The sequence below is a fragment of the Dipodomys spectabilis genome, unplaced genomic scaffold, assembly GCF_019054845.1.
Source record: "Dipodomys spectabilis isolate Male_0828 unplaced genomic scaffold, ASM1905484v1 ptg000108l, whole genome shotgun sequence".
In the NCBI taxonomy this organism is placed as follows: domain Eukaryota; kingdom Metazoa; phylum Chordata; class Mammalia; order Rodentia; family Heteromyidae; genus Dipodomys; species Dipodomys spectabilis.
Window position 1 is genome coordinate 8,711,939 of NW_024870785.1, and position 18,797 is coordinate 8,730,735.

The window sequence follows — 18,797 nt, forward strand, 5'->3', positions numbered from 1 at the left end:
ATGCACACAAGACGGGGCCCAATATGGGCAAGAAGGGCCCTGCTGCTCTGTGGCGTCTGGGTCTCTGCATGCCTGCCCCTCCCTGGTGCCTCCCAGGTCCAGAGTCTCCCGAAGGCTACAGGTAGGCGGACATGGGGCTCAACTGCCCCTGCCACAGATAGATGAAGGGACAGAGGGGTGAAACACTCTCCTTTTGCTTGCTTCCTGTTCTATTTGCTCTGATTTTTAGCAGTTGGAAGGATATCAAACACTTTTTATCCCTTCAATAAGTTCTTAAAGAGACCTCTGAAGTAATTCACAGAGATCAAGAAGTAGGCGAGTCTCCATTTTTTTTTTTATTGTTGGTGAATTCATCATGAAAAAAAAAAAAATCTTTCATCCTAGAAACTGTAATAGTGGGTGATTCTTTGCAGGCCTGAGGACAACTTGGGCTCTGAAATGAAAAAAAAATGAAATTGTACAGTTATTAGAAATACATCAGAGACATAGTTTCTTCTTTGGGAGGGAGGGGGGTTCAGAATTCCCTTTTGGTGTAATGATTTAATAATTTCCTCTTTTTAATTTCTCCATTAACTTATTAAATAATCTCCTTCAGTGTCAAAGATAAATTTTCTAAAGCTCTACAACTATGTATCATTTTGGAAAGTGTATGGCCCATTTTTACTGGATTCACAAAATTTCATCCAAGCACCCCACAATTTTCTTAAAGAAACCCTCTTTGTAGGGTTTCTGTATGAGACCCCAACATTTACCACACATCCACCTCCTTTTCCTTACCAGAAAATGGCACCCAATGTGTTATTTCTCCATCCTCGGAGTTTCCTGAAGGATTTTTCACAAAGCAGGAGAGCAGAGATGGAGGCATCATAATCTACTTCCTAATTATCCTCTACATGTTCATGGCTGTGTCCATTGTCTGTGACCAGTACTTTATACCCTCCCTGGAAATCATCAGTGAAAGTAAGTGACTGGAAAGCTCTCTTACAACCTTCCAGAAGAGTTTGTGTGACAGATATGACTGTGCTTAAAACAGCTTGGTAACAATGCTGTCCATTTCAACTGGTTGCCGGGCAATGACCGCTATGGTAAGGGCCCTGTGTGTTCAGGAATGAGCCAGTGTGGCTTCTCTTAGTAACTGCATGCAACAGATCACCTTCCATGAACCCCCAGCAGCTACTGCTATAGTCCTTAGTTTCAGCCCTGTTTGTCCACCATACTGCCTGGAAAACTGGTGTAGGCACGGTTCCAAGGTTTCACATCTATGCATTTGTGTATTCTCCGAATACAATGGGACTTCTAATACTGGCCATTTTAAACTTCACAAACCTTTTTTACATTTTTACCCTAAGGTCCTTACAGCTTTTTTTTTTAGAGGCAGGCAATATACAGATGTGATTAAAACCACCTTTCCCTCATCTTTTCCTGGCATCTTACCATAAAGAAAATTGGTATTTAAAAGTAATAAGTTTTACATTCTATGTAATGTGGCCTCAGGCAACATCATAAACTCAGTTATTAAAAGCTAAGCTTCATTACTGGTTTCTAAAAATGAGATCAACTAGGCTAAGCCCCCAAGTTCTATTCCCATAATATACATTGCCTAGAATTCAGATGATAGTCCTGCATTATTATACTAGTCCCTAAAATTTAAAATCAGGTCATCAGTGATGTTTTATGCCAGGTAAAAATTCAAGTACTAAGCCGGGCGCTGGTGGCTCACGCCTGTAATCCTAGCTACTCAGGAGGCTGAGATCTGAGGATCACAGTTCAAAGCCAGCCCAGGCAGGAGAGACCGTGAGACTCCTATCTCCAATAAACCACCAGAAAACCGGAAGTGTTGCTGTAGCTCAAGTGGTAGAGCGCTCGCCTTGAGCTGAAGAGCTGAGGGACAGCGCCCAGGCCCAGAGTTCAAGCCCCATGACCGACAAAAAAAAAAAAAAAATTCAAGTACTAGCATTTCCAGTCTCTGTCTACTACTTGGTTAGTTTAATTGGTTGAGCATTTCAGAGCACAGTTAAAGGGCTGAGTGTCATCATATTCATATGACTGAGTAGAACACCAGCATCCTCAACCCCATTTCACATACACATACCCCTGTCATTTCTTCCCAATGGAAATGTAAGCTCTTTTTTCCCACTGCCACATCCTACCCTTGCTTACAGGCAAGGCAAATTGCAGTTTCTCCTGTTCACCACAGTATAGCACTGTCCCTAGGACCTGGCAAGAGTAGAGGCATTAAAGTCCCATTTAATGAAAATAATAGACATAACAATAAGCATTGCCTTAAGTAGTAGATATAAATAGTATTTTGCCCTTATAGGAGTAGGGGTAAGACAAAATCAAAAAGGTGATTCTGAAGTGAGATCAATCCATATTATACAGGGAAAAATATATCTCACTCTAGTTATCTAGAGCCTTCTAACTTTAAAGACAAGTAGCAGCTTCTCTGGAGAGAAACAGAATGGATATTCTGAGAAAGCTAAAAGAGGAGCATTATCAGAGACCAAATTAGATCCAAGGAACCTAAAGGAAATGGATAAGGAATGAACTTGAGGGCTCTCCCTCACAGCAGCTGATACTCTGAGGAGTAGACATGTGGGTGAAAGACTTAAGAACCTTTTTCTAAGATTCTCAAGCTTAGGTCAATTTGTTAAATAAGTCACATACTTTGCAGTCATATTTGCTACTGTTCACTTGAGGATTTACATTCTCTACATCTCTGTGCTGGTCAGCTTGCTGAAAGGTCTGTGACAATGCTAAGAACCGTTGGAAGCCTGGAGAGGAGGACAGAGCCACCGCACGCTCTACTGGAAAATTACTATAGTGAGGTAGTTGGAAGTGCCCACCCTAAACTGGACCCAGCCTGGGTTCCACGTTCAGTTCTGCCATTTACTAACTCTGTGGCTTTGGGCAAACATGTCACCTCTATCTGCCTTATCTATGTCAGCTATGAAGCAGGATTAATGAAACTATTCTTTGTTCATAGGGTTTAGGCCAAGTACATGAGCAAATATAAGCAAATACCAACACAAGTACATACTACAGGAAACACTCACTGAATATTCAATATTCCATAAAAACAAACTGCAAAGGTTAGAATCATTTACCCAGGAAAGGTAAAAGTGGAGAAGGTGAATGATCAAAGTAAATATAAATACATTCAGAGCAAATACCAACTCTGTGCTGTATCTGCTAATACCTCACAAGGTAGGAAGTATGCTTACAAAACCTGTCCTTCTATTTTATCTAATATTATATGTGGCAAGTTTATAATATTCCTTAAATATCTCTAGGACACTTTTTAACTTCCTTTTATTTATCTTATATTACCATGTATACCACTTTATCTCACTTTTAGTAATCTTGTTTTTAAAAAAACACCTTTATTTAAACATCAATATGCATTATATAAATTTAAAACATAAAGTTAAATCCAAAATAGGACTATTATCTCTATAACAGGATCACTTTTTAAAACAAAATTTCAGCATAATATAAAACAATTTCCTCTTAATATGTAATAGGGGATCTTGGAAGTATTGAACTATTGCTTGGAACAGCTTAAATTATTGCTAAAATATCCACATAGAAAACTTAAACCCCTTAAAATTGGTCACAATATAACCCAAATTCCACATTGAGCTAACAATAAAACTTTTCTTTTGAAATGTTAACAATAATGCTGTTTAATTAGAAATTCTAATCCCTCCGTTATGCTGATACTTTGAGTTTATAACATGTCTTAAGTGAACATGATCTTCATAAAGTTTAGGAAACATAATTTAAATAAAATATTTGCCTTTTTCCCCCTAAAATCACTTTTACGCCCTCTGTTTTAAACTAATGTTCAGCTATGTTCTACATTGTGTTTCAGAAATAAGACAATAAAAAATACGTGGTTTAATTCCAGGTAGGATTGGTTCTAAATTGATAAAATTGAGAGTCAAATAATTCTTAGTGTGGCATTTGGAGAGCCTACAGTTGCAGGGGATTATTTGATTCTTAATCCTTATAAAATTTACAGAGGCAAGAGCTTTCCCAAACAACAAAGGCTGAGAATAGCACTTCCTGCTGCTTCCTGAGCATTCAGTCTCCTAAAAGTGTTTCTTCCTTTGTTCTTTTCCTCTGATCTCAATTGTGGTCCCCTTGGATCTCATCGACACCTAGAGCAGGCAGATGGATTTAAATAAGAGCTAAGTACTCTGTTACCAGGATGCAATTGCCGGAACAACCAATAATGATATCAATAAAGCTATATATCAGTCACTCCACATGGACAGTCAAATCAGAAGCCTTTAGGTGTCAGAAAGATCTAGGTTCCCATCCTGCCTCTGACCCTGGACACATTATGGAGCCAGAACTCTGATTATTGTGAGGTTTGGAAATAGTGTCTTGCATGCCTGGTAGGGTAGACTAAGGGTAAGCAGAAACCCACTGTAATATTATAGCCTTCGACCACAGGAGGGAGCAGAATCAGACCCTTAAAAGTATTGTACAGATTTCAACATCCATTCCTTCCTTGTCCAAAATATGAGGTAAATATAAAGTAATCAAATTGTTAATAACACCAGTGTATGTGTATGTGTACATGCCTATACAATTATATATGATTGAAATTCAAGGCACTCATTCCAGTGATGCTGGTTTTACTGAAAATATTTCAGCCAATATATTTGAACTTACCAATTCCAGAATGAGTTTTACCAACCATAAAAGAAACCAGTTTGCTATTGCCCTAAATAGAATTACACAACATAGCTATGCACCCTACTTAACTAGAGGTGAATAACTTTTGGTTGTTTCCAATTTATTCACAAAGCATGAAAATTTGCAGACTTTTTACTATTGTGTGTTGCCTACAGGTATAAGTCTATACAAGAAGCATGTGAAAAGGATTGGTAATACATCTAAATTATAGTAGTTAATATATATGGTGACTCTTCTGCTCATTTTTCTCCTACATCTCCCAAATATTCAATAATTTTTAATTACTCTAAGTGGAATTTAATTCAGAATAAAAGTGCTATAGTCTCTTAAGGCATAGTGTTTATACTCTACATTTTGAGTAAAAACTAAAACAATTAGAAGATAATCTAATATTGTGTGGTTAAACCCTCTAGTTTTTTCCCTCCAAATAGTCCTTTATTGAGATTAAGTGATTATATAAATTTCACAGTACTGTGGCACAGTTATACTTAGCAAAGTCACAAATACCTTTTAACCTTCACAATGATAATCATCACCTTGATCTGCAAAGTTTATGAACTCTACGAATTTTAACAATAGAACTGTTTCTACTAAATCAGGTGATATGTACATTTCTTTCTTTTTGCTTAGTGTCAGCTGTTCCTCTTTCTCATTCTCCCCCTCCCATCACCACCATTGAGTTGTTTAGTTCACTTTTGTCAATGTCCAGGGCATCTGATGGGCCCCTCTGCTGTATTTTTTTGACCCGTTTTCCTCTTGATTCCATGTCCTCCTCCCAGCTTCCCTCAGATGTGCACATGTATACACCGTATATGAGGTAAAGAATATAGAGTCATCCTAAAACGATAAATCAAATTAAGAGGTCCTTTGTTTCCTTGTCTTTGGAATTCTTTTCAGTCTGTACATTATTTCATGCACGTCTGAAGAGGTGCTTGGGAATTACAATTTAAAACTTCCAGTTTTACATCTGACAAATAATGGAGGTTTGTCTCAATAAACTGAAGGTTTGTTTATATCAAAATAATGGCAGGGCCTGAATTCAGGTCTGTTTTAGCTTATACTCCTACTTGTATACTAAGAAGACTTTTTCAAAAGTTATAAACTTTCCAACATGGCATTCCAGAACACACTTAGAAAAAGTCTGATGAATTTTATTGATCAGCTCATTACCATGAAGTTGTAGTTTATGTAAACAGTGTACTGGTACTTCCTAGACCCACAAAGAAAATTCATCTTGAACATTTCTACTATATCCTGAAGTAAATATAGTTATTCTTTTTGTGTAAAAGAAAGAGGAAAAGAATAATAGCTATGGAAGAAGAAAAACCCAGAACAATTTATCTCTAATAATAAACTATAGCAGAGAGAAATGCTACCCAAAGGTCAGAGAAGACAAAGCTAATCTATTCTGAAGTTCAAAGGTATAAACCATTTTACAAAATATTCTTAGAACCTTAAGATATGATTTGTTAAAATATCTTTGAAGTTTTATTCATCTATATGTACGAAATCTTTCCTTTCATAATTCAATTAGAGCCTAGTGAATAGCAACAAGCTTTATTCATTCTGCCCTTTGAGACAGAAGTATTGTAAAGGTCTACCTTTTTTCTTACCTTGAACAGCCCTGTAGATCAGCTTTTCTCTCTTTGAAATTGAATATTTCTAATAATATAGTCTTCCAACTAATATTCTATTAATATTAATCAAAGATTGGTCAGTCTTCAGTGGCACCAAATTTGGACCATTACCGCCACAGAAAGAAAGCATTGTCTTCTCTTCCAGTTTTTTTCACATATAGACCTAGTGTGAAGAAAAAATGATCCAGCCACTCTTCAGGTTAAAATCAGCTTGTCTACAAGCCACTCTCCCTCATGACTGGAACTCTATACTTGAGCCAGGCCTCTTGTTCAACATGCTGTTGTTATGTTAGATTTTGGTGAAGAACTAGAAGTAATATTGAGTCAGTCTCCTAATTCCTCATGTTTAAGGATCATTACTACTCACATGACTTTCAGTTGTTTTCTTCAAGGACCTGTTTCATTTGTTGGTGAATACTGGGGATCAAATCTAGGGCCTCATGAATGCTAGACAAGTCTCTACTACTGAGCAACACCCTTAGTCCCTAGACTTGTTTTTTTCATTTGTAAAATGTAAAGTATATCACTCCCATTTGAAGGTACAATATTAGATGAAATGAATTATATACCATGACTGTAAGGTACTATTTAACTTCATTCCTAACGTGAAAAAGAAATTAATCACAGAACTCTGTTTTGCATTATTATCCAATTTAAAATTTGTATGGCCGATTAGTAATAGGAATATATATCTATGTGTACACATTTACTATTTAGAGTGATCATACATACATATAAGACATATACAGACATTGCTTAGTATCTATGGAGGATTTGGTACCAGGACCCCTACAAATATACCAAGTTCTGACAATGTTCCAGTTCCTTATATAAAAAGGCATTTACATAAAACCTAAACATATCCTCCTGTATAGTTTAAATCTTCTCTAAATTATGTATTTATATATATATAATGCCTAATACCATACACATGCTATATAAAGTTGTTATACTGTATCATTTAGGGAACAATGAACAAAATAATGCAACCCTTACTCTGAATTTTTTTTTTTTTTTGGGTCCGGTTGTAGGGCCTGATCTCTGGGCCTGGGCACTGTCCCTCAGCTCTTCAGCTCAAGGCTAGTGCTCTACCACTTGAGCCACAGCGCCACTTCCGGCTTTTTTCTTTTTGCTTATGTGGTGCTGAGGAATGGAACCCAGGGCCTCATGTATGCAAGGCAAGCGCTCTACCACTGAGCCACCTTCCCAGCCCTCTGAATATTTTTGATCCACAGAACCCATGGAGACAATGAACAATTGTAAATGATTTATTATGTAGGCCTTGTATGTGTATAATCACTTAACCAGTGAAAGAGATGCTATGAAATATATGCTATAAAACTCATTAGTTCTCTCCCTCCCCTAATCACTACAGGTAGAAATTCAAGTGCATGGCCAAAGGCAAATGGTGAGAAATAGATCAGCAAGGGAACAAATCTTCCTGTCCTGTCTTTACTCCTTACTAATTATCTCTAAAATTAAATTTGTTCTTCTTGTCCATCCCCTGACTAGAATTAAAGCCCCATGAGAGTAATACATTCATTTTTTTAAAACTTTAATTAAGACATTCATTTTTGTTCCCACCTACATTCCTAGAACATAAAAACATCTGGCCTGGTATGCCCTCGTTTAATATAAGAAATACATTAACAGCCGGGCGCTGGTGGCTCACGCCTGTAATCCTAGCTACTCAGGAGGCTGAGATCTGAGGATCGCGGTTCAAAGCCAGCCCGGGCAGGAGAGACCGTGAGACTCCTATCTCCAATAAACCACCAGAAAACCGGAAGTTGCGCTGTAGCTCAAGTGGTAGAGCGCTCGCCCTGAGCTGAAGAGATAAAGGACAGCGCCCAGGCCCAGAGTTCAAGCCCCACGACCGACCAAAAAAAAAAAAAAAAGAAATACATTAATAATAGCCAGCCGATATCTACCAGTGCTTAACACATTGCCCCCAAACTAGTGACTTCAAACAATAACCATTCTTATTGTCTCTCCTAGTTCTAAGGACTTACCAAGCTCAGCTAGTCAATTCTTGTTCAGGGCTCTTTATGCAGTTATAGTCAGAGAGGGGGTCAGAATCACCTGGAAGTTCAGTCTCTCAAAAGTCTTGAGCTTAGGCTGGGGAGATTAAAATTTTGAAGAGTAAAGCAGCAAGGATTCCTCAGGCATCACTGTGTCCACACGAGCTTTTCATGAGTGCGCTAATGTAGTTACTGCAGGATTTCTGATGGGGCTCTACAGCAAATGGTCCAAGAGAAGACACTGAGGAAATTGGTTATCTTCAGTGTCCTATCCTTGATAATAGGACATGGCTCCTTTCTTTAAAAAAAAAAAAAAAATAAGAGAAAGGTTTTGGAAAAGCAGGTGGGGTGGAAATATAGTAGCTATTTCTGTAAAGTTTAATTCCTCATACAAAGAAATCTGTAAGGTAAAAGGCATTGTCCCATCGGGGAAATAAAGAATAAAGTAGACTAAGAACACATGATGACCTCCCCAAAGGGAAGAATAAGCAAAAATTGACTACCTGAGACAGAGAACAAATCAAGCACAAGTGTGAAGTCCAGGAAAACTGGACCATTGAGAACCAGATTAGGTATAACAGTGAACATCAACAAAGGACAGTCATCACTAGTCTTAGAAAATCTGAATTCTCGTTTTGATGACACTAATTTAACATCTAAAACAGAACGTTTATTGGATAGTTTTCCAGTTTACCCATAAAGCCTGATTGGAAATTTCTGGTGCAACCTTATCCTAGCATTCCCAAAAGGAAGGCAGAGTTTATATCTTCAACACAGTTCTTCTCCTTCCAATAGTAGGTCACTCAGCTCTCTTTACAATAAAAGAGTAAAAAACCGAAGACTTTCATCCTGGCTATCAATGAAGTCACCGGACTTGCATGTTTGTAAATCTGAAAAAATGATGGCACAATACTTTCTGATATTTCTTACTCTAAAGTTTTAATAGGTCTGTGCTTTAAATCTGAGCTATATTTATGGAAGTGGCACTGTGGCTCAAAGTAGAAGAGTGCTAGCCTGGAGCAGAAGAGCTCAGGGACAGCACCCAAGCCCTAAGTTCAACTGTCAAAAAAAGAAAAGAAACTATTTATTTTTGAATACTTTTATTATCTTTAAGTAGTTGTACAAAGGAGTTGCCATTCACCAAAGCAGTTTACAAATAAATACAGTGCATCTTGATCACTGTCACCGCTTCCAGCATTCTCACAAACCCTCCCAACCCTCCCCTGCCCTTATCTTAATTTTAGGTTAGGTATTGAATTTTTTTTGCCGTTTAACAGTTTATGTACAATGCATCTTTATCTCTGTCATCACTTCAACACCTTCATCTCCCTTGGAGCCACCCCATCCCTTGTATTTCTCAGTTCTGTGGTATATACAATCAACTGTTGCCTGTATTCTTCCCCCTCCCTCTTCAGACTTCTTTCCTCTCCCCTTGGTCCAACCTCTTACAAGTACCCATTTTCCGGGTGCTTATTTGAACTCTCCCTAGCCTTTTACATTCATTTGTAACTCCTTACTTACCACCCAGCATATCTACTTGTAGATTTGTAGGAACATTTTTGCTACCACAAATGAGGAAAGCCATGCAACCTGTGTTTCTCTGGGTCTGGCTTACTTCAGTTAATTTTTCCCACGGTGTTTCATTTCCTTATGAATGGAACAATATTATTCTTCGAGGTTGAACAGAATTCCATTGTCTATCTGTACCACAGTTTCTTGATTCATTCATCCATTGAGGGGCATCTTATGTATGACTTTGCACTAGAATCAATTCAAAATGGATCTAAGACCTCAATGAAAGGCCAGAAGCCATGCAAGTAATACAGGAGGTGGTAGGGGAAACTTACAGCTTCTCAGCACAGGTCAAAACTTTCTAAGTAGAGATGCAGAATCACAACAAATCAAAAGAAGAGAAGATAAATGGGATTGCATCAAACTTAAAAGTTTCTATATGGGAAAAGATATAGCTTGCAAGCTAAATAGAGAGCTAGCAAAATGGGAGGGGTTTTTTTGTTTGTTTGTTTTTTGTTCTTTGTTGTTTTTTTTTTTTACCAGCTATACATCAGACAAGGGCCAAATATCCAAAATATACTTAAGAGTTCAAAACAATTAAAGCCTCCAAAAATAAATCATCAAAGAAACAACCCAATTAATAGAGGGGGTCATGACTTAAGAGATTTCTCAAAAGTAAAAATGGCTAAGAGATAACATGAAGAAATGTTCAACATCTCTGGCCATAAAGGAAATACAAATCAAACAATACTGAGATTCCACCTTACCCCAGTTAGAATGGCCAATATCAAGACAACTAACAGTAAAATGCTAGTGTGGATGGATGTGGTCAAAAAGGAACTCTACTACATCGTTAGTGGGAATGTCAACTTGTTCAACCACTCTGGAATGCAGTATAGAAGTTCCTTGAAAAATGAAACCTAGCACTACCCTTTAGCCAGGCAATTCCACTCCTGGACATTTTATGCAATAGAGCAAAAACAAGACCACAGTAAAGCTACCAGCCCAACTATGTTCATTGCAGCATTATTTACCATGTAAGTCTTCAAAAACTATATAACACACTTTTTGAACTTTTAGTAATTTTCTTTTAAGTGTCATTTTTAATTAGACATAGGTGATATTGCAAATTTGTGAACAAGTCCAATTCAGCTAAACTTAGGGATCTTAAAACTACTAATGTCCTTTTTTTCTCCTTTCAAGTTAGTTTCCAAATGACCTTAATTTATTTTCTCATATTGTGCTGCTACTCACCACATGATTATAGATAAACATAAATATTTTCTAGGTAGGTTGAAAATAAGCCTAAATCTTAACCCTAAGCTGTAACACAATTCTATCCAGGTGTCCTGGCCTCCTCATCTTTTCAATAAAAGTATTAAGTAATGAACTCATAAAGAAAACACAACATTGGATTCCTATATTTTCTAAACTATATTGTTTTGTTTATCTAGCTTAAGTATTAGCCTTATGTGAAGGTACAGCTTTAAGTATCTATATTTAGCTCTAAATACATAATTTTTCATTTAGTCACTCTATCAGGCATAGTAACAATTACATTTCTCTTTTTAGACCTTGGACTGTCTCAGGATGTAGCAGGTGCAACTTTCATGGCAGCTGGAAGCTCAGCTCCAGAATTAGTCACTGCTTTCCTAGGTAAATATTGCTCATTGTACTTTGTAATTACTCAGTGGGATTTTATTTTCAAGTTAACACTAACTTAACTACTACTGTCTTGTTCATAGGTGTATTTGTCACAAAGGGAGATATAGGCACTAGCACCATCCTAGGATCTGCAATTTACAATCTCCTTGGTATCTGTGCAGCCTGCGGCTTGCTGTCTAATGTGGTATGTAAAAGAACCATTCAATAAAATTATCCTGAAAAAGACTACAAATGATTGCTTATCGGATAAACAACAAAACACTAGTAATATGTTCAATCAAATTTATTAATCAGTAGAAAAACAAGTTATTGAATTTATTTAACCCCACAAATGGGTCTTGGTCATTTATAAAAATGAGTATACGTTTAGAAACTTTTCTTTAAAATTCATTTTCTTCCAAGTAATATGCAAAACGTAACATTAGTTACCTACAAATATACAAACAGTTTTAGAATTATACTATGCATTGTAGTTGAATTCCTTACACAATAATGGAAACAGTAAATCAAGCTATCATTTTTACAGGTTTCAACACTATCCTGTTGGCCCCTATTCAGAGACTGTGCAGCCTATGCAATTAGTGTAGCAGCAGTTTTTGGCATAATATTTGACAACCAAGTTTACTGGTAAGCCAGAAATCATTGCTACTCATCTGTAAAGCATAATTCCAGAAAGCACGTCAATGAAATATAATGTCATTCTTTTTTCAGAACTTCTGCCACTTCTATACCATACTCCAGGGTCTCTAAGCTAACTCCTCATTACAACTACTAGTGGGTTCTCCTTACTTTTTTATCATCTCATGCTCTCCTTTATTATTCTCTCATATGAATCATGCAGTCTATCACTCTTCCTTGTCCTCTTTGGCTGTTTAGTTTCCCAAATTTTGTTACCTGTTAAAACCCAAAGCCAATAGGCTTTGTCTTCTACTTGGCTATTGCTTATCTTGCTTTGGTCAGAAATGGCCACTGTTACAAAAGATTGAAGAAAGATGATGGGAGTTCCTTCTATTTCTCTCTGAAACTCACTGAGTAGGACAGCCTTCTTCTTCTAAGAACCAACAGTTTAAAGGTGAAGATTAAAAATTCTTTTCCCTATTATCTGTCCAAGAAACTTGGTCCAAGAAAATGAAAATGCAGGAACCTTAATGGACAGATATAATCTCTTTCAAATAAGCACTGGGTGCTTATATTCTAGGCGTTTATCGTTAGAGTAGGCATGACAGAAGAAATATCAAACATGCAGCCATACATGCTGCGCCCTGAATAACTTCTAGGGGACGTAAGAGAAAAATAGAAAACAAGGTAAATGATGCTCCTTTGGAGTACTACACCTTAGAAACTCTGTGTGGCATGTTACTAAAAAACTTCAAATCTAGCAAGGAAGAATATTTCTCAATCATTCTACTATGTAGTCTGTCTCCCAAAGACAAGACTGTGTTAGTACAATGAAGATGCTCTGGAATTCAGTGCTTGTCTACAAGGAACGGTGAACAAAAATATTCAATTCAGTAAGTCTGTTCTTTCAGCTGTAATAGAGAGCAATTCACTAAATAAAAACTAAATGTAACATTTCACTGTGATGACATTAGTTAATTATAGTAATATAAGAAAATGAAGAGTACAGGAAGCCAAAAATGGATATTGATTTATTTTTGAGAGTATCTTGGATTTCTGGTGAATATAAGCCAAGTTAAGCAATATTAAACTCATGAAAAAAAAAAAAGGGCCAGGAGTGTTGACACAGAACTATAATCCTAATACTTGGGAGGCAGAGGCAGGAGATTATGAGTCAGAAGCCAACCTGGGCCACCTAGTGAGACCCTGTCTTACAAAAAAAAAAAAAACCAAAAAAACCTCTGTACCAAACAAAAAAGTCCCAGCCAAAGCTTACTGCATTCTGATTATTTTACTCAATGTTCTTATATTAGAAAATTTCAGTGGACACTGCTGATTTCAGCTTTGCCCCTTGACTCACTACATTCTTCATATTATTCATTTTGAGTAATGTGCTATGTCAATGAACTGAGCTAGGAAATGCCCAATATTATTCTTTAGTTTTACTTTCATGTTGAAAATCTCCAATTATTTTCAAAGCATTTTGTGCCTGGAATTCAGAAAGAATTTACAAATGTAAATAATGGAGCTAGAACTTTTTCAACATAGAAAATGTCAGGCTTTTATCAATGAAACGTTTGAAATAATGGAATAATCATGAGTAAGCAAACCTTTAAAATTGTCTTGTTTTTGTTAGAAAATTATCAAAAAAATACTATCCAAAGTCATTAACTTTAAAACTTCAAATTCATTTAAATCCACAAATTTCCCTTACCTCATAGGTATGAAGGAACTTTACTGCTTCTGATATATGGATTGTATATCTCCGTGCTGTGTTCTGATGTTAAAATTAGCCAGTACATCATGAAGAAATGTGGTCCCTGTTGTAGCTGTCTTGCCAAAGCTATGGAGGAGGGCAGTGAACAACAGGCACTGGTGGGATGGGAAGATGATCACATGTTCATTCGTCGGCAGTCAAGAACGGACAGTGGGATATTTCATGAAGATTCTGATTACTCCCAGGTTTCTATAAGCTTACATGGACTTAATCAGGTTTCTGAAGGTAATTACTACAGATAGCCCACTGTTAAGTCTATCCATTAGAAAAACAGAAGAATGTAATTTGACTTTAGCAAGTACCAAATATATATCAGACATAGTGGGGATCCAGGCATGATGGTGATGTCCCAGACCTTTTCGAGCTTCTAGTATTAAAAAATAAAACACAAGCATATGAAGTAAGTACCATAAGTACCATAAGAAGTACACAACTGTGCCCAGTAAATAGGACACAGGGCAGATTGCATAAAATTTGCTAAGAACAGGTAGGCGATTAAGATAGAGAAAGAAGCATTTAAACCAAGATTTATCAAAGAGGTAAGATTTTTAACTTGATGATCTGGGGGTAACAAGAAGTAACAGCTACTAAAATCCTTATTATGTATGCAGAAACAATACCATATCCTATGGAGTTGAAGCTAAGGAACCTTTAGCAAAAGGCCTGCTCGGTACTTCCATAAGTAGATACCAAAATATATGCACAATAAAATAAGGAAGCAGATAGTAAGGAAGGTGGGTAGAAAGGAAAGGAATAACAAAAGGCTTAAGTGCTAGTGTAAGAATTCTGGAAGTTTTGAGTAGGAGAATTATTACAACTATACTTTAGGAATATCATTCTGAAATGATGTTCACAGAACTGCTGAAATAAGAGGGAGGAGAAAGAGAGGTCTGGGAAAGGCGATTACAACAGCTGACCTTATTCTTAGATAGCTAGAGAGAAGACCATAGTATGAAAGAGAACACATCATCAACACTTGGCAGCAGAGAGACTAGAAGAGGCCAGAAAAAGGAGTAAAGAGAATGAATGTCAAAGCTTGATCTTGACTGAGAAATGCCTAATAAAAATTGGTAATTGATACCTGACCTATGTAACCGTAACCCCTCTGTGTCTCACCTTTATAATAAAAATAAATTTTAAAAAATTTGGAAATTAAGGGAAGTGTGTTGGTTCAAAGGAAGAGAAAGGAAAAAAAAAAAAACAACCACAACCACCAGGTGAGGTTTAAACATGGCATGTGAAGCATTAGCAAGATCTTTAGGTTTTATGTACCATGAAGGCAAAGTCAGTTGTGACCACAAATACAAATCTATGAATTGCTTTTTCTTACAGTGGTTATTTCGAAAGTTTCTAGTTGTGATTAAGGAGGAAACATCTGGATTTACTACCTTCAAAACTGAAGCATGACTTTTCCTGTGTCTTACAAAATTACTTCTAGTGTTTAAGAGTATGCATCTGTCACACAAGAAACTCAAGAGCCAGCCAGATTCCCTACATTAAAATCATACCTAATATTGGTTGACACTTAATAAACATTTTGTAAGTTATTTTATTAGCATTAGTTGTAATTCGTTTGCTTTAGGTACCAATGTATTATTTTATAAATGCTACACAAACTTAAAAGTTCCAAAGTGAATTCCCATTTTTAGCCAATATATCAGTGTTATCTTTGTCCTCCACTTACCTAAAACCAAGTAAATAAAAGAATGTATTCAAATTTAACAAGTTATACTGTGATTCCACACTAGTTCTTAGTTTCTTAAGGTTCCTTTTAGGAATAGTGAGTCCTAAAGTTAGTAACTAATGTAATTTAAAAAATCACTATAATTAAGAATCAGAATGAAATGTGGAATTTAAAATGCTATAATTATTTTATATCCCCTAAGTATGAATTATCATAGGATAGGCAAGAAGCTGGGGAAAAAAATCAAGTTAAAACCCAGCACAAAAAGTCCCTGAAGACAACCTATACTGTAGAAAACCAAGAGATACCTAATTCCTACTTCATAAACACTGTCACTATAAGCTTCACAAATGGTCCACACTTAAGGAGTTAAGGCTTTAAGTCAAGAAATGCTGAGTATTACATTGACTGCCTGAGTTTCAATTAGTTTCTTTTTGTGGGAAATATCCGTAATGAGGTATTCAAATGTTTTAGATAGTCTTTTAAAAACAGATACAGCTAATTTATTTCAATACAGCTTTCTAAATGGGCATTTCTAACTTAATAGGCCATTTGAGAAAACAATTTTTTTTTTTTTTTTTACAACAGATCCACCAAGTGTTTTCAACATGCCTGAAGCAGACTTAAAAAGAATTTTTTGGGTATTATCCCTTCCTATTATTACACTACTTTTTCTAACAACACCAGATTGTAGAAGAAAGTTTTGGAAAAAATACTTTGTGATAACCTTTTTCATGTCTGCACTATGGATATCTACATTCACATATATCCTGGTTTGGATGGTCACAATAACTGGTATGTATTTAAGTATAGTAGCAATAACAAGACTAATTTCATATTAGAACAAATTGCCTATGTTTGCTCAAAACAGTTTGGGAACACACTTATTTTTCAGCAAGACTAGAGATTAGTGCTATACACAGATTGATTAAATATTAATTCAACAAGATCATTCAGGTTTTCTAAATTGTATCTTATATGTCAACTACATTCTCGCTATTATACAGCCTTAGAGTATAACTCAAGGAGTCATAAACAAAATCAAGTTCATAGGATATCTTTCTATCATGCTAACAATTAAGTCACAATACATGAAGTACACAAACTTTTATACTGAATTTTATTCCACAGTGAAAATAAAGAGCTTATGTTTTGAAAAACTATAGGTGCTCACTTTTTATCTAGGTTATATTTTCTCTTCAATATAGCAACATAAATACACTGAAATGATTGAAGAGGATGGAAAATAACATTTCACTTATTCTTAATAATATTTGAAATCTCCTATCTTCATGATTAATACTCAATTATTACTGCTTAGCCATAATTCTCTCTGCTCCCTAAAGGAAAACTAAATATAATCAGGAACTGCTCTCCAAAAGGTTAATAACCACAACTGATATATCAGAGGGACCCAGTATTGCGCATGTGTAAAAATCACCCAGGGTTGTATAAAAAAATTGAGACCCACACATTACATGTCATTTATAAGTGCTTTCATACTTCATTGGCAGAAAGCAATAATTGCAACAGAAAGCAAATACTCTACAAAGTTTAAATAATTACTATCTGGAACTCTTCTCCTCAGATTCTGCTGATCTTGACTTTTCCCAAATTAATACATACATTAGAAGAGTATGCTAGTAAAAAAATTGAATTTCTTTAATGAAGATGAAAAAATTCAATTAGGTTGCATATTAAATCTACCCCAATTTTTCTAGCCAGAACTCATTTGATATTAAGAAAATAGGACGAGAACAAATGAAGTTATAGATCACCTAATAGCCCCTAGAATAGCCAAGTAACAAAGTCTGCAACCAACCAACTCTGATTCCAGTACTCATACACATAAGCATTCAGTAGGAAGCTTCTTCCTCTTAAATTTCTTTGATCTGCATTTTAAAAGTAAAGATCTCACAGTTTCAATTATGATTTTTAAAAAGTAGTTTTTTAACTTCCCTCTGGTTCTGTTTCTCAGAATGAACACATTATGAAAAATGTTCATTGAATATTACAATTTAAGAGAGGTATTAATTGGGATGTCAGAAAGACGAGTAGAAAAAAAAATTGTTTGCCTTAGCTATCTATAGACTTCTTGAAGAAAACACAAAGGTTTATCACACTAACATATGTATAAATTTAACTCTATAATTTGCTAAACACTTAAATTCCCTTTTAATGACCAGTTTTACCAGCATTTATTAACCAAAATCCAAACAGGTACCAGTGGACCTCTACTCCGTAAGGATTCCAAATAGGGGTTTTCCCATCTGTACAATTTTGGCTGCTAAATAACTTTACATATCTGTCATTAAAAACCTTTACTGGCCAGGTGCTGGTGGCTCACACTTATAATCCTAGCTACTCAGGAGGCTGAGATCTAAGAGTCACAGTTCAAAGCCAGCCAGGGCAGGAAAGTCCATGAGACTCTAATCTCCAATTAATCACCAGAAAACTGGAAGTGGAGCTGTGGCTCAAAATGGTAGAGTGCTAGCCTTAGGCAAAAGAGCTCAGAGACAGTGCCCAGGCCCTGAGTTCAAGACTTACAGCCGACAAAAAAAACAACAACAAACCTATGCCACCAGGATACCTGGATTAGCCAAATTACAAACTAATTCAAATTATTTTACTACCTAACAACTAAGTAGGCATATATTGGTTCAGAAATATATGATTTTTTTTATTCCTGAACACAGAGGATATCTGAAATATGTGCAGAGAAAGGCTCTGCACAATTTGTAACTTGTTACATCTGTGCTGGTTACAGGGGCAACACTAGCGATTCCAGACACAGTGATGGGCCTTACTCTACTAGCAGCAGGAACGAGCATACCGGACACCATTGCGAGTGTGTTAGTTGCTCGCAAAGGTAAGAACCAAGTCCCTCAGGCTGCAGTTTCCATTGTTCAGCAAGCATGACTGAAATACACTGAGTCAAAGTGACATTAAAAATATTTATTTCCTCAGTAACATACTTTGAAATGAAAAAAAAAAGACTCCAAGAGAAAAAGTTTACTATTTAGTAGCAAATTAATTTCACTTACTCTAACTCCCCCAATAATATTTGTCGGAATCGTGCACTTAATAGTAAATAACTATATTATATTAGAATGAAAGGCAACAAATAAGCTACACACCTTATTGAAAAATGGTTTAATAAATAAAGATACTTATTAAAT

The 18,797-nt window shown here is 36.0% G+C and overlaps 1 protein-coding gene across 1 annotated transcript in view; it reads left to right on the plus strand.

Annotated features, from left to right (window-relative positions):
- The window catches only part of Slc24a5 (solute carrier family 24 member 5), a 19,823-nt gene continuing 1,026 nt past the window's right edge, over nucleotides 1-18,797 (plus strand). The window contains exons 1-8 of the mRNA XM_042687604.1: nucleotides 1-121; nucleotides 781-960; nucleotides 11,447-11,530; nucleotides 11,620-11,723; nucleotides 12,066-12,166; nucleotides 13,879-14,159; nucleotides 16,207-16,413; nucleotides 18,386-18,487. Of these exons, the coding sequence (XP_042543538.1) occupies nucleotides 1-121; nucleotides 781-960; nucleotides 11,447-11,530; nucleotides 11,620-11,723; nucleotides 12,066-12,166; nucleotides 13,879-14,159; nucleotides 16,207-16,413; nucleotides 18,386-18,487 (1,180 nt within the window). The remainder of the gene's footprint in view (nucleotides 122-780; nucleotides 961-11,446; nucleotides 11,531-11,619; nucleotides 11,724-12,065; nucleotides 12,167-13,878; nucleotides 14,160-16,206; nucleotides 16,414-18,385; nucleotides 18,488-18,797) is intronic.